This window comes from Gambusia affinis, linkage group LG18 (assembly GCF_019740435.1).
Source record: "Gambusia affinis linkage group LG18, SWU_Gaff_1.0, whole genome shotgun sequence".
Classification (NCBI taxonomy): Eukaryota; Metazoa; Chordata; class Actinopteri; order Cyprinodontiformes; family Poeciliidae; genus Gambusia; species Gambusia affinis.
This window is the reverse complement of record NC_057885.1, coordinates 20,994,957-21,018,139: the sequence shown is the minus strand read 5'-3', so window position 1 is coordinate 21,018,139 and position 23,183 is coordinate 20,994,957. Positions and strand designations below refer to the sequence as shown.

General features: G+C 35.4%; 1 protein-coding gene across 3 annotated transcripts in view; it reads left to right on the top strand.

The window, feature by feature from the left end:
• Window positions 1–23,183, top strand: part of LOC122820282 — a 39,835-nt gene that overhangs the window by 12,440 nt on the left and 4,212 nt on the right. For 2 of the 3 annotated variants that reach the window (XM_044097571.1, XM_044097573.1), the window contains 35 exons: window positions 515–553; window positions 900–1,019; window positions 1,098–1,224; window positions 2,133–2,303; window positions 2,387–2,421; window positions 3,452–3,616; window positions 5,989–6,123; window positions 6,391–6,429; window positions 7,432–7,572; window positions 8,331–8,419; window positions 9,040–9,063; window positions 11,409–11,524; window positions 12,426–12,632; window positions 12,714–12,748; window positions 13,535–13,684; window positions 13,766–13,885; window positions 14,636–14,674; window positions 15,238–15,363; window positions 15,461–15,587; window positions 15,675–15,845; window positions 16,272–16,306; window positions 16,463–16,627; window positions 17,591–17,725; window positions 18,364–18,402; window positions 18,477–18,617; window positions 19,224–19,288; window positions 19,378–19,401; window positions 19,507–20,180; window positions 20,429–20,566; window positions 20,646–20,677; window positions 21,848–21,997; window positions 22,083–22,205; window positions 22,392–22,430; window positions 22,558–22,692; window positions 22,768–22,894. In XM_044097571.1, coding sequence (XP_043953506.1) covers window positions 515–553; window positions 900–1,019; window positions 1,098–1,224; window positions 2,133–2,303; window positions 2,387–2,421; window positions 3,452–3,616; window positions 5,989–6,123; window positions 6,391–6,429; window positions 7,432–7,572; window positions 8,331–8,419; window positions 9,040–9,063; window positions 11,409–11,524; window positions 12,426–12,632; window positions 12,714–12,748; window positions 13,535–13,684; window positions 13,766–13,885; window positions 14,636–14,674; window positions 15,238–15,363; window positions 15,461–15,587; window positions 15,675–15,845; window positions 16,272–16,306; window positions 16,463–16,627; window positions 17,591–17,725; window positions 18,364–18,402; window positions 18,477–18,617; window positions 19,224–19,288; window positions 19,378–19,401; window positions 19,507–20,180; window positions 20,429–20,566; window positions 20,646–20,677; window positions 21,848–21,997; window positions 22,083–22,205; window positions 22,392–22,430; window positions 22,558–22,692; window positions 22,768–22,894 — 4,198 coding nt within the window. The remainder of the gene's footprint in view (window positions 1–514; window positions 554–899; window positions 1,020–1,097; window positions 1,225–2,132; window positions 2,304–2,386; window positions 2,422–3,451; window positions 3,617–5,988; window positions 6,124–6,390; window positions 6,430–7,431; window positions 7,573–8,330; window positions 8,420–9,039; window positions 9,064–11,408; window positions 11,525–12,425; window positions 12,633–12,713; window positions 12,749–13,534; window positions 13,685–13,765; window positions 13,886–14,635; window positions 14,675–15,237; window positions 15,364–15,460; window positions 15,588–15,674; window positions 15,846–16,271; window positions 16,307–16,462; window positions 16,628–17,590; window positions 17,726–18,363; window positions 18,403–18,476; window positions 18,618–19,223; window positions 19,289–19,377; window positions 19,402–19,506; window positions 20,181–20,428; window positions 20,567–20,645; window positions 20,678–21,847; window positions 21,998–22,082; window positions 22,206–22,391; window positions 22,431–22,557; window positions 22,693–22,767; window positions 22,895–23,183) is intronic. The other variant, XM_044097572.1, reaches the window with a different exon arrangement.

Here is a 23,183-nt window from a genome sequence, read left to right as displayed (position 1 = left end):
TGCCATTCTGCTGCAGAGCTTTTCTTTTTATTAGCAGAGGAAGGGAGTGAGTGGAAAGTGGGAGAGTGATCTTAACAAAAAGGGGGGCTGCCCTGACAACAAGGAAGGGAAACAGAAACTAAATTCTACACACAGGCAATTAGAGGCAACTAAGGAGTATCTCAGGATGTTCTCCTAAAGAAGCACCTGCAAAAACATGCTTGAGGTCAAGGAAAGGTTAGTTATGTCTTACACACAGTTTAACAAGTTCCTCCTCTCTGGGATGAGAACACTAAACCTTTAAATAAAAAACAACTAGTAATATAAAACTACTAATGTAAGAAAGATAACAAAACATAATAATTCAAACAATTTTTATCACGTTTTTCTGATTTAGTTTTTTTTTTCTTTTGAGAAAGATGCTGGTATTATTTAATTGTTTTATTGACTGAATAGATAAAAAATTGTTCTTTATTGTTACTCCATTTTGTGCGCTCTGGCTTTACATCTGCTCACTTTGTTGTTTTCCTTTCAGCCTGGCCTTTATGAATTGATCATGAATCTAGCATCTTTCGTAAGTATGACGATCAGATCTTTCTTTCTTCATTTTTTGACTTTGGTCTTTAAATAAATGACAGCTGCTGGAATACAGATTCATTTCTCAGCTGAAAAATCAATCTGCAATCCAGCATGTTAAACTTAATGAACGAACCACTGGATAAAGGCTGAACTTGCATTAAACAGTACTGTAATATCGGAGTCGAATGTTAGATAAAAATCAGTTGAAGATGCTGCTTCTGACTATGAATACCCTAAAACTCAAAGACGTTTTCAGTTAAACATCAAAATTCAGCTAACATAAGAAGAAATTCAGGAACTAGTGCTTTTGTTTAATTGTTTTCTGTGTGTTGTTGGAGCAGAATGTTGAGGTGTCAAATGTGATCTTCATCAAGAACATTTCGCCGAGCGACGCCGTCACTGTCAGAGAGGCTTTGAGAAAGATTGGAGGCGTCAGAAACATCCTGCCTCTGCTCAACAAGGTTTAAACACAAAGTTCATGTTATGTCTCAGATTTCACACAGATTTCTGGTGTTTTTACATTTTCTTGTGAATTTTAGGTTTTCATTGAGTTTGAATCCGTTTATGACGCCGATCGCCTCGGAGTTTGGTACAGCCTCCTGAAGGTTGGCTTTACTCACATGATTCAACGCCTGAGTGTACCAAAGAGCTTCGAGGAATCACAACGTAAGAAATGCTGATTTATGAACGTATTAACTGCAGTTTGGAACTTTTATAAAAAATATGTTTTTTACATGAGAGGTGGACAGAGTACCAAAAGATTGTGCTCAAGTAAGAGTAGAGCTATTTCAGCATATTTTTTTACTCAAATAAAAGTAAAAAATAACCATCCAAGACATTATTCAAGTAAGTGTAAAAAAGTATTTGTTAAAGAATTTACTCAAGTACTAAGAAATAAATCCAATAATCATTTAATATTTAAAAAATGCTTCATCAGATGGACCAAAATACAAAGTGGAAATGTTGACATTTTAAGGATTAAAATGACAATAAATGATATAATTAACAAAAAATAATAACCAAACCAGGCGAAAAGAAAACTTTCCAAATCTGTTCCTTTCAATAAAAAACTTATGAAACTTTATCAAAAACTGCAGGTGTGTGTCTGTGTCTGGTGAGTTTTTGGTTAAAACATAGATTTTCTTGTCAAAAATTGTTTGGACAAACTGAGAAAAACCTTAAGAAGCACTAACTAGGGTGTGCTGTGGTGGTGCAGGGGTTAAGCACAACCCATGTTGGAGGCTTTGACTTGGCCATTGCAGGTTCAATTCCCGGCCTGGCAACCTTTGTCTTTCCCTTCTCTCATTACCAACTTTCCTGTCAATTAACTATCAAATAAAGGCCTCTAGAGCCAATAAAATCTTTTTTTAAAAAAGAAGAGAGAAGCACTAGAAACAACCAATCAGAACCAGGAGGTGGGTCTTAGTGCTGTCAATCATTCGCTCTCCGTAGTGAATACTAACGCTAGTTATCCTGCCCACATCTTAATCACTAAAGGTTTCTCTTTTTTGTTGGAAAAAATCAAACAGTTTGTTTATGATCTTTCTCCACTGATCTTGTTTTTGGTTGTTCAGCACCATTACTGCCACTGAAAGCACTTCCAGACCAAGATGTGATCATTCCTGGGGCAGGAACACCAACATTGAAATATGACATCCCTGTAGGCACATTTTCACCGTTTTGGGTGACCATGACAACACATCCCTATGTTTTTCCAACTGCCTCTCCTTGGTTTAACATCCCAAGTAAGAGAAACACAATTTACATGTTGTAGTGTAAATAATTTTCTTGGATTTACTCTTTTGTTGTTGTTGCTTTTTGCTTGTAGATTATCTGACGATCCACTGGAACCAAGTTTTTTCGGTGAGCAATCCTTACACACAAACCTCATTTTAAACTTACTGATTTCTAACCAAAACAGGACAAAATGGGTCACATATTTGCAAAAACACAAAATCTTACCAAGTATTTTTAGTCCAGTTTCTTGTGCAAATATCTTGGTCCACTTGAAATAAGAAAAACTAACTGATATGGGGGAATTTTCCTGCCATAATCCAAGAGCAAACATTTTCATTTAAATAAGGACTTCATCTCTTTCTTCTCAAAACTTCTCCTTGCGCTCACACTTAGTCTCTACTCGGACTCTCTGCTCGCTTTCGGAATCACCGTTTGGCACAGTTGCCTAGCAACCTCTCAGCCAATAGAATGAAAGTGTTGTACTGGGTGGGTTTGTTTCCTTCTAGTGGGTGCGCCTGTGTGGCTACTATCGATTGTACCAACCTGTGAATTTTATGATCTATAAAAATAAGATCATTCCTATTATCAACCTGAAACTTTGTGAGCTTTCTTAGATAAAACAATCTTTGCTGGCCCTTTATTTGCAGGTACTTGGAATTGCAGATTAATTTGAACTTATTATCCAAAATAGTCCTAAAATATTTGTAGTTTTCTACCATCTCCGCTGTATGACCTTTAATTACTGTTTGATTTGTGTTATGGGGCTTCTGTCTAAATTCAATGCAAAAGAAAAGCTTTATCACACATTAAAAATGTATGAAACGAGTACATGAATGTGTTAAAGAGAAGGCTGAGAGCTCTGTAATAAATATATAAATGACGTGCGTAAATATGTGACAGTTGGGTTTGCTAAATATCCGTGACTTACTTATTTCTGCTGGGATGTAAATAGAAACTGGTAATCTCTTTTGGGCCAGCATTAGGAGCTGCTGTTGCATTAATTTGGTGTGGAGTTCTTTATATACACATCTGTATCTTCTTTTGAACTTTAGTCTTGTAATGTGTTTTATTTGCTTGCACTCTGCATTACATCCTCATGTATAAATATTTTACCTTCTGTTATTTCAAAAATATTTACTTATGAACTGTGCGATAGGTGATTACCCACCCATCCTCTGTGTTCTGCACCATAATGCTGACGGGTTTACCAGAGGGATACTACAAAACTGAAGACGTCGCCAAGCTGGTGTGGCCTTATTTCCCCAAGAAGAACCTTGAGACTCTCTGTTACAACATCGTGGTCCTCCCTCTGCAGAGGAGGGTAAGGAGCTGCTCTGGTTGTAATTCACTCTACCTTTCAGATAAATACAGTTGGCATGAATTAGAATTACCACCGGTGGGTGAGTACCCAAAACATTTACTTAAGTAACAGTAGCAACATGATTTTACTAGAGTAAAAGTAAAAAGTAGCCATCAAGAAGAGTAAAAACGTATTTGGTAAAAAGTTTATTCAAGTACTGAGTAACTGATCAAATTACACTGGTCAACTGCTCAAAAATGGTCTGAGGTTGTGATGTACTGTTTAGGAACATTGTTTTTCGTTTTGATAAAGGGAGACACTGAATAAATCAGAGAAATGCACTTTTGTCTTTAGATTTTTTTATCTGGAAAATCAGAGATCAGCATGTGAGAAAAATGAAGCAAGAAGGAAGAAGAAGTGAAACTTAACACATACAATTCTCCTTTTATAGCTTAGCAGGTACATGCTGCCTTCCACCCATCTCTCAGCTTATCTCAGTTTCTCCCATCTCTGGTTAATGGTACCTCTGTCCCTAAATCAAAGGAGTTTCGGTTGGAAAGTGTCAGGTTCAAACACCTATCAAAGACAAAATTAATTAAACACAAGAACCTGTTATTCTGTATACTCCATAAGAACAGACAGTGCTTTAGTTACAATCTCCTACCTTTTATCAGTCTGCTTCTCTTTTTATTGCATTTAGGATCCCTCTCACATAGGATGCAACTCTCAAAGAAAACAAACCATCACATAGTTGCAGCGCTAATGACAATCACTATCTAGACACATGTTATCTACACACTAGATTCTTCTGTTCCAGGCACGGCGTCGAGCAGAACAAGTTGTATGTCTTCACAGCGACGGCTTTATAGCTATCTAACAAACAAAGGAGAGCAGAGTTTCTTGCAGGGCAATAAACTCTGCTGGGAGTAGTTGTCACTGCTATCGCTCAGGAAGGCCTCACTGCTCTCTTTCCAAGGGAGGCATCAGGAAGGAATCAAAGTTATTCAACACACAGAAACTTTACTTATACTAAGAGTAAAAGAGTAAAAGCATATAAGTAAACATTATCTAAATGTAACTACAAAACTACATGATACAATGAATGTTTGATAATACTAGTAATACAATTTACCTAACAGAAAGAGAAGAAAAAACCTCTTCACTGAAACCTCTATCAGTTCCATAAGTATAACACTTAGTGAGAAACCTTCGTTATCAGTTCATTCTTCCCAGTAAATAAGCAAAAGTTTTTATTTTCCAAGACGTGCTGAATCCAAAAATCAGATTGGTTTTGCTCAATCAGGTCAACTTTCTGAACTGAGCTGCATATTAGTTTGGTATGCAGTCATGATGGCTGATTGCTGTTGGAGAAATCCCTGATGCTGAGCAAACGAGGCGGTTGAAGAACCTGAACTGAAACGTAACGGACGTTCATGACATATGGTTAAATTTACATGTACTTACCCTTATCAGTGTTTATTACTAAATTTACAGAAATCAAAGTGTGTATCATGTAATTAATACACTCTGTCAGAAAATAATTTATTTTGTCCTAAAACCTTTTTTGGATGAGAAATATTTATAGAAATGAACTGACAATGTCCCAAAATGTCATCAATTTAGCCAGAAGATTGAATTTCTCTAAATCAAATTATAATAAAAACTTGACCTGATTGAGAAAAATTTGTGTCATTTTTGGATTCAGGGCTGCAAAATAATCCTAATTCAGTTGAAAAAACATAGACAACTTGCCAAAAAAACATTTTTTAGAACCAAGTGTTATCAATGATTTAATATTTAAAAGTGACAGACGGAGCAAAATATAAAGCTAAGTGGAAATTTTGATGAAAAAGACAATAATTCATATAATTAAAAAAAAAAAAAAAAAACAGAATCAGGCAAAAGAGCAATTTTCCAAATCAGTTTCGATTAATAAAAACTTATGAAACTTTAACAAAAACTGCAGGTGTGTGTCTGTCTGTTGAATTTTTTGTTAAAACATGTTTGTTTTTAATTCAGTGGGAAGAAAATACAGAAAGAGTAGCGATACTTCATAATAAAATTACTCAAGTAAAAGAAACAAGTACAACCTAGTAGAAAAACTCCTAAAAGTAAGGTTTTTCAAAAATAAGTAACTTAAGTAAATGTAACTAGTTCACTCTGAGAATGATAAATTGTTTGCAACTTATATTCTTAATTTATTGTATGCAACCACAAAAAATAATTATTGAGAAAGGTTTATATCGCATGTTTTTGTACATTACTGATGAAATTTGTTAAATGTGACTAAACTTATTGATAGATTGATTAAAACACACTCTGATGTTCGGCTCTAACTAACCCAAAGTTATATATCCTCTTTGTTTTTCCCTCTTTGTTCTCGTCCGCTCCAGGCCTTTGTGTTTTTCTGCGACTGGGAGGCGTTCAGCAATTTTATCCTGAATATTTCCCCAGAGCCGTTTTATGTGAAGAAGTCGCCTGTGTTCATCCACTTGGTCACGCAGGGTATTCGACCTGGAAACACCGAGGTATGGAAACCTGTCTGTGCTCCATTATCCATTAAAAACACTGAAGTATGGAAACCTGTCTGTGCTCCATTATCCATTAAAAACACTGAAGTATGGAAACCTGTCTGTGCTCCATTATCCATTAAAAACAGACCATATTTGCTGCTGATTTCCAAACTGTTAATGTTCTTTTTTGGATATATATGGATGGAAAAACTCCCATTGTTTTAAATAAAATGTGGTTTTGTAGGAATGATTTCCCCTTGCTCTGCCATTTTGTTTTCACAGGAAATGATGTACCAAACGATGATGAAATGGAGCAATGCGGTGAGTTCACTCATCTTTTTGTCAAATCTGCAGTCACACTACAAAAAACATAAAATATTATTCATACATATCTTATTAGACTTGAAATAAGACAAAACTAACTTACAAGTAAGTTTTTATCAAGATATAGGAGATGGTTTAAGTAAATAATTCCTTAATATTGATGAAATATACTTGCTCATTGGCAGATTATTTCACTTATAAAATGGGAAAAATGTGTCTTTACAGGTGAAATAATCTGCCAATGCAGACATATTTTTTCATCAACATGAAGGAATTATATTCCTTTATGAATATATTCAAATATATTCTAAACAATAGATAAGTCTATTGTTTAGACTCACCTTCTAAACAATAAACTGGACATGCAATAATTTAATTAAGCAAATAAAGTGTTGTTGAAAAGGGATGTGTAAGACGTTATTTTGAGATTTGCAGTTTATTTAGGTGTTAATTGGAAAAGATGTTACAAATTTCAGTCAGTTTTGAGCAATAGAATCAGGATACGAGGCATCTCTCTTTTTTTAAAAAACACTTACTGTTTTCAGTCAAGTTTAATAAAGTAATTAAAAACAGCAAAGTCAGCTTCAGATTAGAGGTCACTGGAAGGATGGGAGCTTCAGGAGAATGCAGCTTGTTTTTACTTAAAAACAAATAATTGGTTCTATTGCCAACATGTTCAATTGTAAGAGAATTTTTAGTTTCTGTGATAATTTTTAACTAAGTAAATGTAAAGTTTCCATCTGCATCAACAATTCATTCTTGAAGGGAATTCAGGGGCCACACAAAGTCAGTCAAGGGCCATAAAATGCCCCCGAGCCACAGTTTGGACACCCCAACTTGAAACAAGCTCTTTTATCGTATTGAAAGAATTACTTGTAAGTTAGTTTTATCTAATGTCAAATGTCTAGCTAAAAAATATTTTAAACGACTTTGTGTTTTTGCGGTTTACAGAAATAAAGCGAGTCACTTGAACAAATTCCTGTTGTTTTTTTTCTCCAGCATGTTGCAGATCCGGGTTCCCTGGAGGAGCGGCTTCTGTGCGTGGAGATCACAGAAGTAGAGCTGCGCCTCATCCAGGATGTAATGAAGGAAGTGGCTTCCATCGCAAACTTTGTCAACTTTCTGCCGCTCGGTAACCGGGTGAGCGAGTCAAACACATTCTGAACTACTTTTTAAATGTTTCTTCACAGCAATGTGATGTTTGGAAAACTTGTTTATTGAGGTCATATTTGTTCTAAAATGCAGATTTGTTGCCGTTTGCTTCTCGTGAATTTAGCAGTTTTTGCAAATGTTTTGATAATTACAATTTTTATTAGTATAAGATCTTTCTTTAATCCATCTGTTGTGACCATCTATGTCAATTTTTTTGTAACCCATACATTTTTGTTGAGCAAACTTTAGTCAGTTTAGACCTTTCTTTGTAATGGTTTAAAATATTTTGATAACTTTTATACCCTCCCATTAATTTAATTACAACGTTATGCAGATCTTTTGTTTGGCTAATGTTTGTGTGATGACCAGAGTGTTTTGGAAAATTATTTGTTTTGACAACTTTTGAACTTGAAACGTCAGATTAAGTTAACTTTCCCTTTCATCCAAGTTATATAAAACTTTCAGTTTTAGTTTTTGCTTGATGTGATTATTTAGAGTCCAAGTTGAACATATTTATGAATTATTTCACACAGAAGGTATGCATTGGTGAAATACACACAAGGTTTATTAAATTAGCTGACTGGAAGTTTGCAAATATTTCACGGCACTTATTTATTGAATTATCCATTGTAGTTTGTATTTATTACACACTATATACATTTTTAAAATTAAGTTGCTCTTAAACAGTATTTTTTTCTACATAATGTTCTGTTTAGATGTTTATTAAAAACATTATTTTGCCTCAGATTTGCATTGAGATGCTTGACTCCATCGGCGTGAAGAAGGTGGTGGAGGAAATGGCCTCCAGAAAGGAGTCATCAACACACAGGATCTGGTATGTTTTGAAAAGAAAACAGTGAAGAAAATGGAAATACTTACACTTCTACTAAAGTTGGAGAGTTATGGAGACTTTTTAGTAGAATAATTGTTGATGAATAAAAAAAAAACATTACTGTTCTGTCTTCTTTTCCTTAACATAATTTTAACATTAGAAAACATTTTTTTAAAAGAAAATAATCTAAGAGTTAACATTTAAAACTGACTTTAGCAAATAAAGTTGGAAGTTTGCCGTTCTTGAAAGTCTTGCTCTCTCTTGTTCTCCCGCAGCCCTAACAGCAACAGATTTTTAAATCGTTGCTCATGTTGATCGTAGATATATTTTGAATCGTCACGTTGAAAAGTTTTGTTAGATTCGGTGTGTTCACTTGTTAAAATGTGATGTTGGATTTTTTTTTTTTCAGTGTTTTTGTAATTTTGGACAAATGCCATCTTAAAAAACATCTTTAACAGAAAAATCTATTTTAAAAATTTGTTTCGTTTTTTTGGGGGGGGTTTTTTGTTTATTTTTCACTTCACTTTTTCACTTGACCCACCATAAATATTTCATTGTAAATGTATAAAAAGCACCAACTTTTCAATTTTTTTATTGTTTATCTGACTTTTTTTGCTCAACAGGAGCAGAGTTGGACGTGTTGAGTCGTGAGTATTCTCTACTTTCTTCTGAGTTTCTTAACATTCAAAAATAGTAACAGTAGGAAATGGGTTGGCCTTTAAAAAGTTTGCTAAAATAAACTTAAAAACTAAATTTAGTTTTTAAGGAGGAACTTGGCTTATCCTGCCCTCTCTCGTCCTTACTGATAACTTTCCCTGTAAGTTATTTTTAAAGTCACAGTTTTTATGGTTTTATTTACGTTATCGACATCATAACTGGATTGCTTCAAACCTAAAGGACTGGGGGATTTTCTTACTTTTATTTTTACCTTACTTTTCTTCATCTCCAAGTTGAATCAGGGCAAAATGCCTCCGGCTGAACCCAGGGACATTAGCAGTATTATACAATGACTTCAGTCTATAGAACTGAAGATTAAACGCCTGGAGGTGAACTTTGAGGTGAACTTTTAGATCAACGCTACTTGTGGAAATGAAACAAAAACACAGCTTTATTAAAGAACAACCTGCACAGGAGAGAGGATGTGTGCAGCCAGACACTATCAGACAAACTCTCTCAATACATCATGCAGAATATCAGTTTTTATACACATCTTTAGATGCATAGATGGTGCAAAAACAATTCCTGGAATTTGTACTGTTAACCAAAATAATTATTTTCACTGTTATTATTTTTTATTAACCAGGTTATTCATTCAATTAAGTATATTTTTATTATACACGTCCTTCTTATTAAGGTTAAGATGGCTCTCTGCTCAGAGCTACACTTTCCTCTTGGAGGAAGACGTTGACAGGAAACACCAACCATAAAATGCAGGTTTTTGTATTTCAGCTTACAGGTGTCACAGCTTCTTCCATCTTTTAAACGTATTTCTGCCCAGAAACTTATCTTTGTACAGACACCTGGCTGCTGACCAAGGTGTGTGAAGTGAATAAGCAGTTACAGGAAACCACACTCGTAGAGCATTTTTCCGGGGGTTAACAATACAAAGATGAGCTGCTGGGCAGAAATACATTCAAAATGGAACAAGCTTTGACACTCTTGTGTAAAGAACAGGGATTTCTTTGTTTCAATTGGAAACTTCTCATCAAAGAGGTCAGAGGTCATATGTGGGGTACCCCAAGGTTCAATCGTAGGACCCCTCTTATTCAATATTTATATGCTCCCACTAGCTAAGGTTATAACAGGAAATAATATTAGCTACCATAACTATGCAGATGACACACAGCTCTACATTACAATGTCACCAGGTGACCTTTGACCCTATCCAATCACTGAACAGATGCTTAGAACAGATAAATGTGTGGATGTGCCAAAACTTTCTCCAGCTGAACAGAAACAAAACTGAAGTTGTTATTTTTGGACCTAAAGAGGAACGATCTAGAGTTATAGATCTAGAGTTATAGATCAAGAGTTATAGATCTAGAGTCAGTGCACAGCTTCAGTTATTACAACTAAAAACCAGCAATCAGGCCCGAAACCTGGGAGTAGTGATGGACTCTGACCTGAACCTTCAGAGCCACATAAAGACAGTTACAAAGTCGGCCTTCTATCACCTGAAGAACATTTCCAGGATTAAAGGACTAATGTCTCAGCCAGATCTAGAGAAACTCATCCATGCATTTATCTTCAGTCGTATTTATTATTGTAACGGCGTCTTCACAGGTCTGTCCAACAAATCAATCAAACAGCTGCAGCTGATCCAGAATGCTGCTGCTCGCGTTCTAACTAAAACCAGGAAGATAGAGCACATAACACCAGTTTTAAAGTCCCTCCACTGGCTACCTGTCGCTCAAAGAATAGACTTTAAAATACTGTTGCTAGTTTATAAATCACTGAATGGTTTAGCACCACAATACATTAAAGATCTGCTGCTGTTGTATCAACCTTTCAGAACTCTCAGGTCTTCTGGTTCTGGTTCTGCTCTGCATCCCCGGAACCAGAACCAAACGAGGAGAAGCAGCATTTAGCTTCTATGCACAAGTTTTCTGGAGCAAACTTCCAGAAAACTGTAAAACAGCTGAAACACTGACTTCCTTTAAATCTCAACTAAAAACCCACTTGTTTAGAGTTGTATTCGAAACGTAATCAATTATAAATTTATTGACAGAATCTGACTTAGTGTTCTGTTTTGATTATTGATTCTATGTTGCATTGTGTTTCTGTGTTTGATTTGACGTAAAGCACTTTGAAAAGTCTTGCTGCTGAAATGTGCTATACAAATAAAGTTTGATTGATTGATTCATGTTTGTCACGTTTAACTTCTAAGAACTATTTTTTCATGCAATTACTCAGATTTGTACAATTTTCTTTCTCCCTCTATAAAAATAAGGTTATATTTTGCATTAGTCAAATGTTTAATGTTTTATTACAGTTCGAAGGACTTCAGGAAGCGTGTGCAGTGCTGTAAAAAGATGATCTGCAACCTTCGTTGTTTCTCTAAGGCGTCTGCTAAAAAAGCTTCATCAGTTTCCAAACCTGGAGCAAAAGGTGCCGAGAGTCCAAATGTTTACAAACTAGAAGTTGAAAGATTTCCTGAACAAGCATTTAAACCGTATCAATTTATACAGTAATATGAAATCAATTAGAATATATATCCAGATGATTCTTGTTTACAGACGTGGGTTGTAACTAGTTACATTTACTTGAGTAACTTTAATTAAACATGTTTTAATTAAGCTAAAAATCTGTAAATATGTTCTACCCAAAACTTCTCAAGTGATGTAATGTTAGTTTCATCCAGTTAAAATTCTGTATAAAAAACAAAACAAAAAAAAAAGATCTCCTGTTAGCACCTTTTCTATCTAATTATTAATCAGTTAATAAACAGTAATCAGTATATCAACCCTGCAATGTATTTTAGCTGCAGATGATCAACCATGCGCTAAAGAAATGCTCTTATTGCATTTTAGTTACTTTTAATTTCTTTTTTTAAATAAGAAATTGAGTTATTTGGATGTTTGAATGTATTTATAATATTGTATAAAATAGAAAAATCTGCAGAATGTGCAGTAATTTTCAAATAATCATCATTATAATTGATACAATAATTGATTACTAAAATATTTGTTAGCTGCAGCTGTAGTCTGATGTAATTTTCTAGATGTTGTGATGTCATTAACTGTAAGCATCATAATTGGTAATGGAGTTACTGAAATCAATAATATTATCACTTATTGAATGGGTCTGGGTATCTATCCTCCTACCTCAAAAATCCTACAATAATCTGTGAAAATGGTTGCTTCTAAATTCTTTATACACTATTTTTCACCAGATTTTGTTTGTTTTCTTTGCATGTTTGTTGATAAAACAAAACCAGCATTCAGAGCAACAAACTGATAAATTTTTGTTTAGATTTAATCAAATATAATGTTGTTTTTGTTCCCTGAAGTTCCTGTGAGTGTACAGAAAACTCAGACAGATGCTCCTCCAGCAGCCGTCAGCGTCGCTTCCCCAACACCGATTGTAGCGTCCAAACAGCAGCCAGCTGCTTCCTCTTCCTCTTCCTCTTCCTCCTCTTCTTCCTCTTCCTCAGCTACGGATCGCTCCCTGACCGTCGGAGAGAGGCTGGAAGGTCTTCTGCTGCCACAAAAAATTAGTAAGAAATCTGTTTGTACAGTGAAAAATATAAATTTTTTTATGCTAATTCTGTTTTACTAACCTTCTCTTTGTGTTACAGATTGCCTTGATAGAAATGCCATCAAATTACCAAAAGTAAGGTTCTTCCCACACTTTAAGTTTAATTATTTTTATTTTTATTTGCAAAGTTTGTTCTAATTGATAAGAGGTGATGGAAATCCAAGCACTTTTCCCCTGATTCATGAACTTAAAATTAAATTAATCATCTGGCTCAAACAGGGTTGGACAGATATAAACAAATTTCCTGAAACCATAAAATGTTTCTGAAGCGATGTCATCAAATAAGTAACTGAAACAATCTTTGTAAAAAAAATTTTTAGATTTTGCTTTTATTTTAATGTAGTTTATTTTTTCTATTTTTATGTATTTTAACTTTTTCATGTATTTTTCATTAGTATCTTGACTTTTTTTTCACAGAATTCTGACTTTAATCTTCTGAGATGAAAAGTCAAAATTCTTTTTATTTTTTTTCAGTGGCCCTAATGTTCTTCCGTACCTCTCCATTCCTAACATATGTATTCAATTTCAAGTTCTGATTTTTCCAATGTTTTTAGTATGGCCGACATGTTCCGGTACAATAGAAAATATATTAGATTTTTTGCACATCTCTGCCACACATTTAACAAATTTCTTTGTCCCTGTGTCTTTGAAACTCTCTGAAAACCTTAATATATATTTTTTCTCTTCAGTTGTACATAAATCTGTGTACGAGTGCTCTTAGAATTTGTTTATTGTAAATGTACTGTGTAAATGATTGCTCATAAAGCAGACTCGGAGGCTTATTGACCAAACATCCAAACATCCTTCCTTGAGAACTGCTAACCAACTTTGTGCAACTCTGTTTCTCCCGTTTGTTTTCAGTTTCAGTTTAGTTCAGTTTACACAAGGCTGCTGTTAATAACAAACTTGCCAGTGTATCATGACGGCTGTTACACTGAGAGCGACATCGCAGATCTGCTCGGATTTCAATACGTGGAAAGAAACATCTATGTGATTCCTCAAGCATGCATGGTGGGCCTGACTTTTTTACTTTAACTCTGCATAATCTTTATCCTGATTAATTGTTTTAATTGACAACATTTTTTATTTCAGGCTTTTGTGCTCATGCCCAATCATCGAGCTGCGCAAGAAGCTTCCCTAAAAGAATCCTTGACTCTAAATGGACAGAAACTCTGCATCCAGATTGTCGTCAGCAAGATTTTTATGGCTCCAGTAAGTACGTTTAATGTAATGAACCTTTATTATGGTTTAATTAATAATTATGTTGTTCATTTACATAGTTTGTGTGACCCACTAAAGAGCGAGCACTGTGATATTACTGGAGAACTTCTTTTATAGCAGTAAGGCGCAAATATACGGAACCCCATAGGGGCCATAGGTGGAATTCTTTTCGTTGCCTAGCAACAGCGTTACATTCCCACTCAGTACTTTTCCGTTCTGTCACAATACAAAAAGCCTTTCTGCTACAACAGTTGTGTCCAAAACTTCTTCATTTTGTGAAGACTTAAAATGTCAAGTTGAAGCTACTCATTTTTTATTTTATTTTCTAAATATAATTGTAAATAACATCCAACTTTTTATTTTTATTTTCACTGGCTAAATAAACAAATATTTTAATGAAATGAGCAAGGCAGTCAGAAAACAAAAAGGCTCCTGCAGGTTTGTCAGATTAAAACTATGTCCTAATTTTTTATCTTTTTCTGGATATTTTATTAACAACATAAACAGGATGTGACTCACTCTTGCTTTATTTTGACAGTTTTTTAAAGGGCTGCGCTTAACACTACGTTTTAGATAAAAACTACTGGATGTTTTTGGTCCCTTTCACTAATAAATAAAGTTAAAAACAAAAACCTGGATGAAGACTTTCAATCCTAACTCTAAAACATAAACATGACGGAAACACTTTCAAACTAACGGATGCTGAATAATCCTTGTGATTTGATTCTGTTTTTGTTTCAGTTTGAATTTTATAAATCTCTGATGGACCTGGTTGGATTTGTAAGTATCTACACCTTTCTTCATCAACATAATTTAAAAACTGTTTATTTACTGTATAATCATAGTCTTGAAATACAAAAGTAAATTTTGAAAAGGATAGGGTTTACGTCGTCTACTGCTTCTAAAAACAACCCAGGAGCTTTAAAAAATTACCCAGCTGTTTCTTGACTATAAGTTAATGTTTTTGGTGTCTGGAAAACAAGCCATTTCACGAATGGGAAAGCACTGACCCTAGCCTAGCAACCCCACCGAAACCCCAGCCCAGTTACCTAGCAACACCAGCAAAATCCCAGCCCAGTTACCTAGCAACCCACGCAGAGCTCCAGCAGGTTTTGTCAACAGGTTTTATTGCTTTATTCGCTGCACATTGACTGCTGGTAAAGGAAAAAATAAAAGTCCATGATTTACCGAGTTTTAAAATGATTTTTCTTGGTCTCATTCAAAAACGATTTTCACTGGTGTTTACATTTAAGAGACTATCCTCAATGAATATAAGAACATGTATTTTGTTTAATAGACAGTTGCACAAAATCTTTTGCGTGAACATTTTTTTCCTTGAGCAGCCAGTCACTGATGATGGAACCAGAACCATCTACATCGAGAACATCTCACCGAGCGAGGCCCGGGACCTCAGGGAGACGCTGCGAAAAATCAGAAATGTTACAAACTACCTTCCTCTGCTCAACAGGGTAGAAACAAACACTCCCCCTATGAATGCATTTGTTAAAGTAAAATGCATTCAGTCTGACTCTGCTGTGTGTGGATTTTATTTATTTTATTGTTCAGGTGTTTATTGAGTTTGAGTCTGGCCGTGATGCTGATCGGATCGGAGTTTGGTACAGCCTCCTGAAACGCTGCCCTGCTCATAACGTCTACAGGTTGAAACTGCCCCGAAGCACCAGCACATCTCTGCGTAAGGCTCATTTATATACAGTACATGCATATATATATTTTTTAATTTTTATTTCAGTTTAAATTTTTGTACTTGTTTCTCCTGCAGCTCCCAAGATGGCTCCAAACGCTTTGCCGGATGCCAACAACATTGTCACCGGGGCGGTTGTCCCGGCAACAAACTGTGGTGTTCCGCAGGGCAGCACACCACCATTTTCTGTTACCTTGACGACGGCTCCTTATGTCTTCCCGACCGAGTCTCCTTGGTTCATCATCCCAAGTAAGGGGAAGTAAAGAATAAAAAGTATTCAACCTCTTTTATTTTTATTGGCTTGATCAACAAAATTGGCTTTTTATCACCAAAAAAGGTTTCAAAGAAAATTCTTTCTGTGAAATCCTATTTCTACAAAGTAATAAATAAAAATATCATCTTTTAAAGTGAAAGATTAATCTTCTAAATGAAGGGGTGAATATTTATGAAGTTACTTATTATATCTTCCATATTTTTATCCATCATTTTTTTGTAGAAATTAATTTCAAGGGTTTTTTTTTTTTTTTTTGGTCAACCACTTGACAACCAATTTTGTTGATCATGACTGATTTGTACAAGCAATAAAAAAATGAAAAACCTGTAAAGGGGTGAAAACTTTTTATAGAATAGATTTGGTATTTATGAAAAAGTGACTCTTGTATTTTTGCCTTTTAGATTTCACCACAATCACAACCAAGAAGAACTTATGGGTAAGTGTTTTTATTGATTTTTTACATCCCAAAATGTCAGGTTTGAATATATATACATATATATTTATACATTTTCTTTTTTCATCTATGATGAGCAAATTTTTCCTGAAAAATCTGTGTATCACAAAAATAATCTTGTGTTTTTGACCCCTGCAGACACCGGCCAATAAGGGCCCCGGGGCCTCCGTCATCATGCTGACGGGTTTGCCTGAAGGAAACTACAAACACGAAGACGTCGCCAAGCTGGTGTGGAGTTATTTCCCCAAGCAGAACCTTCGGACTCTCTACTACAACATCGTGGTCCTCCCTCTGCAGAGGAGGGTGAGAAAACAGACTCTGCCGTTTCTCCAGCTTTCTCAGGATCACTTGACCCATTTAACAAACACAAACCTGAAATTTCCCTGCAATAACACAACAATATAATACAAGGCTGTCTAAACAAACTCAGCTTGATTTTGGTCTTTATCAAAAATATGAATGTTCTTAAAGAGCCGGTTGAGGCAGCATGTATTGATAAAACTAGTTTACCTGTTAAAATATTAATAAATAGGTGTCCTTTCTGGATTTTGATTGTTTTCTGTTTTTTGTTGTTTCAAAAACACAGAGAAATATTTGGAACAAATTTTTACATTTGCCTTAATATATGATGTTAAATGTGACTTTTTATTACTTGCTGTATTGATCACAGACTATAACTTGACATTAAGTAACGCTGAGGTACCAGTCAGTTAAAGCCAATATCTTTGACCAATTTTCAGAAGACTTTGCAGTAAAATTAGAAAAAATTTGAGAATTTTGCAGCTTTGTTGAAAGCTAGAGGGACTTATTGATGTAATTTGGAGTTGGGAAGGCCACGTAAAATGCTACAGCGGGCCAGATTCGGCCCCCGGGCCTTGAGTTTGACACGTCTTAATATATACAACCTGAAATGAAAATCTTCGTCTCTTATGTCACGTGTTGTTTTCTTTGTCCATCTTATTGAGAAGGGTGGTGCTGTATAGTAAATGTGAAACCATGAACAAGTCGGGCGTTTTGAATTATTTACAGGTTCTTAAAAGTGTGGATTCTTAGCTTTCCAATAATGTCAAACACATGGAAATCAAAAAATATGTTTTGTTGGGTGGACTAGTAACATTTTAGGACTATTTGTAATTTAGAAACATAAAAAAAGAAAAATAGACGTGAAATAAAAATCCTCTTCTGCACCACTAAATATAACAATTTGAGAATGACTGCTCCAGCACTATGAGGGAGTTTTGACTTTATGCTTTCATTGTGTTTTAGGCTTTTGTTTTCTTCACCGACTGGATGTCGTGCTGCAGTTTTGTTGAAGATTTCTTCAAAAGTCCAGCTTCCTTCAAAGACTGCAAGCTGTTTATCCACCAGGTTTTACAGGAAATGCTTTCTGGTCACACTGAGGTAAATCTGCCCTTGGATTCTCCTGATTGAAACTAGGACTGGACAATAAATCAGTAACAATATATACTGCAATAGACACATGATCAATATCAGTAGAATATCCAATCATTTCATTGAACTCCGATCCAGAACCGCACAGATTTCTGGGACATTTAGCCCGAGGAAAGACTTTAGCTAAGCTAGGTTGGTGGAATCCACTAACTCACTCGCTCTGTGGTTACCTAGCAACTCATTCCCTGTGGTTACCTAGCAACAACATGCTGAGTAACTGCCCCCGCAGCAGTTTAAAGTTTCACCATTGATCCGTATAACTCCTTAAAAATAAACAGCAGCAGTGAGGAATGAAAACTGTGGCTGAAACCAGCCTTTAAGATATTTATCTTCTGAATTTTCAGGCTTTTATTAGATTACTACTAAAGTATTGGACTGGAAATGGGCAAATGTTGAATCTTTGACTTTGATCTGTATTGGGAATAGAACATTTTTCTGGGTGGACGCCATAATAATAAATTTGAAATATCTCGCTCTCTGTGTAATGAATATTTTAGATCCTTTGATATCGTGCATCTGTATTGGACTCATCATGCTATGCATAAAAATAAAACTTAAGCAGTTTTTTTATTGATTGTTTTTTGCAGGGTGTCCTGTACAGAAATATGATGAAATGGAGCAACGCTGTAAGTCTCTCTTCCTTCATCGACGGTCTCCGTCTTCTGATCCGGTTTTTAATGAACTCTCTGTTTGTTTCCAGCACGTTCCGGAGCTGGAGGGTCTGGAGGAGCGGCTGGTCGTCGTGGTGATGGCCAACATTTCTGTGTACCTCATCATCCAAGTTTTGGAGAAGGTGTCATCCATCGCTCCGATCATCAGCTTTCTGCCGCTCGCCAACAGGGTACAACGACACAAACACCTCCACACTAATATTTGATAATGTTTATCAATCGATCAATCAAGTTTATTGACATCGTGTACTTCAGCAGCAAGCCAGGTCAAAGTGCTTTACTTTGTGAAAACATAAAAAAAAAACCCTCATCATAAACATAATTTAGTCATCAGTTGTGAAAACCAGTAACAGACTTTGCATTTTATCAGGTTCCATCGTTAAAACAATAAACATCAAATATATTGATCGATGTTTGACTGATTATGTTTCGAAAGGAACTTCAACCAGGCGGGTTTTTAGTCTAGATTTAAAGGAACTCAGTGTTTCAGCTGTTTCACAGTTTTCTGGAAGTTTGTTCCAGATTTTTTTGTGCATAGAAGCTGAATGCTGCTTCAGATGCATTTTGGGACGTTTGTTGTTTATAAGTCCTTTTTTTGTTCTTTTTGTAAATAAAACTTGTTTCCTTGTTTTTCATTTCTTAAATTTCTTTTCATTTTCTTTTTTCTCATCATTTTCTTTGAGACACGTAACATGACAATTTCCTCTCGTCCTAAATCAACGCACTTACAAATAAATTGTTTCCTGTTTTAATGTGCATGAATGTGTTTCTGTCAGATTTGCTTTGAGATGGCAGATTCAAGCGGCGTCACAAAAGTGCTGGAGAATACTGATAAAGATTGGTGCGTATTCTAGCAAATGATTAACTTTTTTTTTTTGCCAGTATCATTCATGACCTCTAGTCTAAACTGTTTTGCTTTTTCTTGACCAGGCCAAACATCCAAAGCCTTGAATCGTGAGTTTTTTTATTTTTAGCTGTGTTATCAGACATCTAAATGTTGTACATTTTTATCGAAGAACCTTTTTTATTTTTTATTTTTATATCCTTGTTTAATTTCAGAGTGAAGAGCCTAAAGCAGCGTCTCGACGAATCCGCTAAGATCACAGTAAACCTGAACCTGGACGGCGAACATGTTGTGACTAAAACTCCAGCTGTAAACAGTGAAGGACAACTTCCTGTTGCTGCTGCTTCTGATGAGAAGACACAGCCTGGAGTCCAAGGACATGTCAGATATTCTGCAGAAACGTCTGACATTTTCTCAGCAGACAAAGAAAATGCATCGTCAAAAACAGCTCAAACCTGTAAGGAAATTGTGGCTGAAACAGAAGCTAACATGAAAGAAAAGGCAGAAAAAGCTGAGGCAGAGAATAAAAACGTAGACTCCATATGTACCGTATCAGAAAAACAAGTTGGTATCTCTGAAAAGGTTCAAGAATCTGCAGAGAAGACGACAGAAACGAGAAGTGAAACAGTGAATGAAAAGAAGGAAGAGGCAGAAGCAGTGAAAGACGTCCAGCCACAAGTTAGCGAAGATGCTAAACCAACAGAGCTGAAAGAGACGGAACAAACAGAGGAAACCGAGGTCAAAGGTTCTGATGAAGCCAAAGAAGAAGTGAGATCCGTGGAAAATCCACCGCTAACAGAGAAAACTGCAAACAATGAAACTTTGACTGGTCCATCTCAGGGACCACAGGCCACAGTAAAAACCCAGCAGCAGAGAACAGAAACCTCAGGTACTTTTAGCTGCAATATTTGTTTATTAGAGTAAAGTAAACAACAGTTTGGGTTTAAACTTGAAGTATTTTACTACCAATTTAATCTAGTTTTAAAAAAAGTTATTGTTATTATTATTATTATTATTCACAAGAGTTACTAAAATTTTATGTTTAAAAACTGCTTTTTCTTTGAATCTAAAATTAACTAACTAAAGTTCTTGGAAGTTTTTTTGATACATAAACAATTTTTTTTTTTTTTTTTTTAGCATTTAAGGACAAGAAAGTTTCAGCTGTGACAACTGAAGTTCCTGCATCTGACAAAACTACTGCCACAAATCCACCTGATTCTTGTTTAACTCCTGGAGAAACGATTGAAAATTTCTTGAACATGACAACAGTTTTCTGTAAGAACTGCAGAGCTCAGAGATATCTGTTGAATCGTTCCAGTTCGGCTCTTTATTAATCTCTGGCTCTTGTTAACAGGCTGGGTCTCTCTGTGCGTCTCTCCTTCAAAAGTAAGTATTCTCAAACAAGCTTTGCTCCTTATGAAATCTGTTTAAAAGTGACTTTTTAAAAAACATGTTTATATAAACATTTAAAAACATGGTTTATATAAAAAAGTAAATATAATTGGCTTTGTTTGAGTTTCTTTTCTGGTTGTTCATTTGAAGAAAAGCTGTTTTTTCATTCAGTTTATGCTGATAAATTTGCGTTTGGGCTCTGTAGTTGTCACCTCCATAACTTTATTGTCCTGATTCAAAACATACATCAGAAACCGATGAAATAATGTACAAACCTTAAGCAAATTCAAAAGTTAAATAGGGCTGGACAATATATCACAATAAAAGTGTTTTATATCGGCTGCTATCGGTAATTATTAGTTTTAAATATCTTAAGTACTACCAAACTGATGACGTGACCTTAACCGTTTTATCCGCAGTTTTCACTTCAAGCTCTTGTTTTTTTATATATTTTAACAGTTATGTTGCGAAACCTTAAACTGCTGCCGTGCCTGTTATTCAGCAAGTTGTTGCTAGGTAACCAAAGAGTGAGAGAGTTGTTGCTAGGTAACCAAAGAGTGAGGGAATGATTTGATTCCACCAACCTCGCTTAGGTAGTCGTGAGAGTTCAGTGAATATTGTCAACACCGAATACGAAATAGTCCTTCGTACGTATTATTGATATAAATCACATAATATTTATATATTTTAATAGATTTATTGTCCAGCCCTACAACCAAAGCAGTGATGGTGAAGCCACCAGTTCACACGGTGAACATTTATGGGGGAATTTGTCCAGGAAAACAAAGCAACAGTGAATGGAAGCAGCTGAATGAAGCATTGAAATAATTTTGAAAACAATGGTGCATCTTTGTCCCTGATATTTCTCTCTAAGCTGATATTTCACATGCGAAGCTTGAAAGAGAAGTCAAAATGATGCTAAACAATCCATCACGCATTTAGCTCAGACACCAAGAAAGTTGCTGCTGTAGATAATTCGTGGCTATGAAATCAACGGATTTTGACTTTTCTGAATTCTGTGGTGATATTTTGTATTTGTAACATTCTGAAGGCAAAGGGGAACCCCAGTTACGGCTATTGAATCAATAATTAAAATGCTACATATAATAATTCCCCCTAAATGTTAGTTGCTTTAGAATAAAGTTTTTTATCGTTTGTCTCCAGTTGCTTTCCCTCAATGCGACTCTGGTCATCCAGAACCTGCCAGAGTTTGGTGACGGCTGCTACACAGAAGCTGAAGTCCTCGCTCTGCTCCGGACGTTTGGTATTCAGTGTGAAGATGACAAAATTTTCATCCTTCCGCTGTCTCAAATAGTGAGTGCCATTCTTACCTTTCTTTCTCAAGGGATCTATTTTTTTCTGTGAATAACTTTTGTTTTTTGTTTGTTTTTCCTTTCAGGCGTTTGTTGTTTTTCCAAATATACAGGCAGTTCAAAAACTGATGTCATCGAAGGAGGACATCCTCTTCAAAGGGTCCAAGCTCAAATTCGGTGTCATAAAACGCAAAGAACCCTCGAATTTAGTAAGTTTAGCTAAAATTTTGCATTAGTGATATACAATTCTAGCAATTTTTGAGTTGTGTTGATGTGCTTGAATCAAGAAAAAGTTAAATCCCCATGATGTTACTGTCGACAATAATACAGTTTAGCTCAACAAATCTAACTATGTTTGCAGATGACATTCAGATTTTTATTTTGTTTTGTTCCAGTTTGGCATTTATAAATTCTTGATGAGTTTCACCAGATTTGTAAGTATCTCACAGCACCCTGACTCATTCCTTTTTTTCACATAGATAAAACCACAAAGAAAGTGTCGGTTCACCACGACTCAAACATTTACAGCAGCAAACCAATTCTTTTGTTGATCTTTTCTAGCAGCGTCTAAAGAACAACTGCAGTCGGACAGAAGTCGTTTACATCCAGAACATCTCAGTAAATGAAGCCAAAAATCTCAGAGAAGAGCTGCGAGAGTCTGGGAGTGTTATAAACTACCTGCCGCTGCTCAACAAGGTAAAAAACAAACACAAACACACTCGATTATAGATGTTTGTGTGGAAATGTGACATTCTGTTTTGGGTGTTACAGGTTTTTGTTGAATTTCGAACTTTTCTTGACGCTGATCGGATTGGAGTTTGGCACAGCTTCCTGAAGGATCGGCGCTCCTACAAAATATACAGGCTGGGGCTGCCAGTATCAACCTACAGATCAAAGCGTGAGTCTTAAACCACTGAAGACTCCTTGTGAGACAACATAAACCTTTAACTAATGTGGTCATTGTGTAACGGTTACTGAAAGTCAAAGAAATTGGACAAATATTTCTTCTGACTGCAAAAAAAGGTGGTAAGATAATTTTAAAAAGTGGTACGGATCCATCAATTCCATGGGCATAAATGTAAAAAAATATATATTATTAATCAAGTTTTAAAGCCGCAACTTTATTAGTGAAGTGTATCAATGGGGCTCAGAGATGGTGGATTTGAATATCATGAAAAACTTTAAAT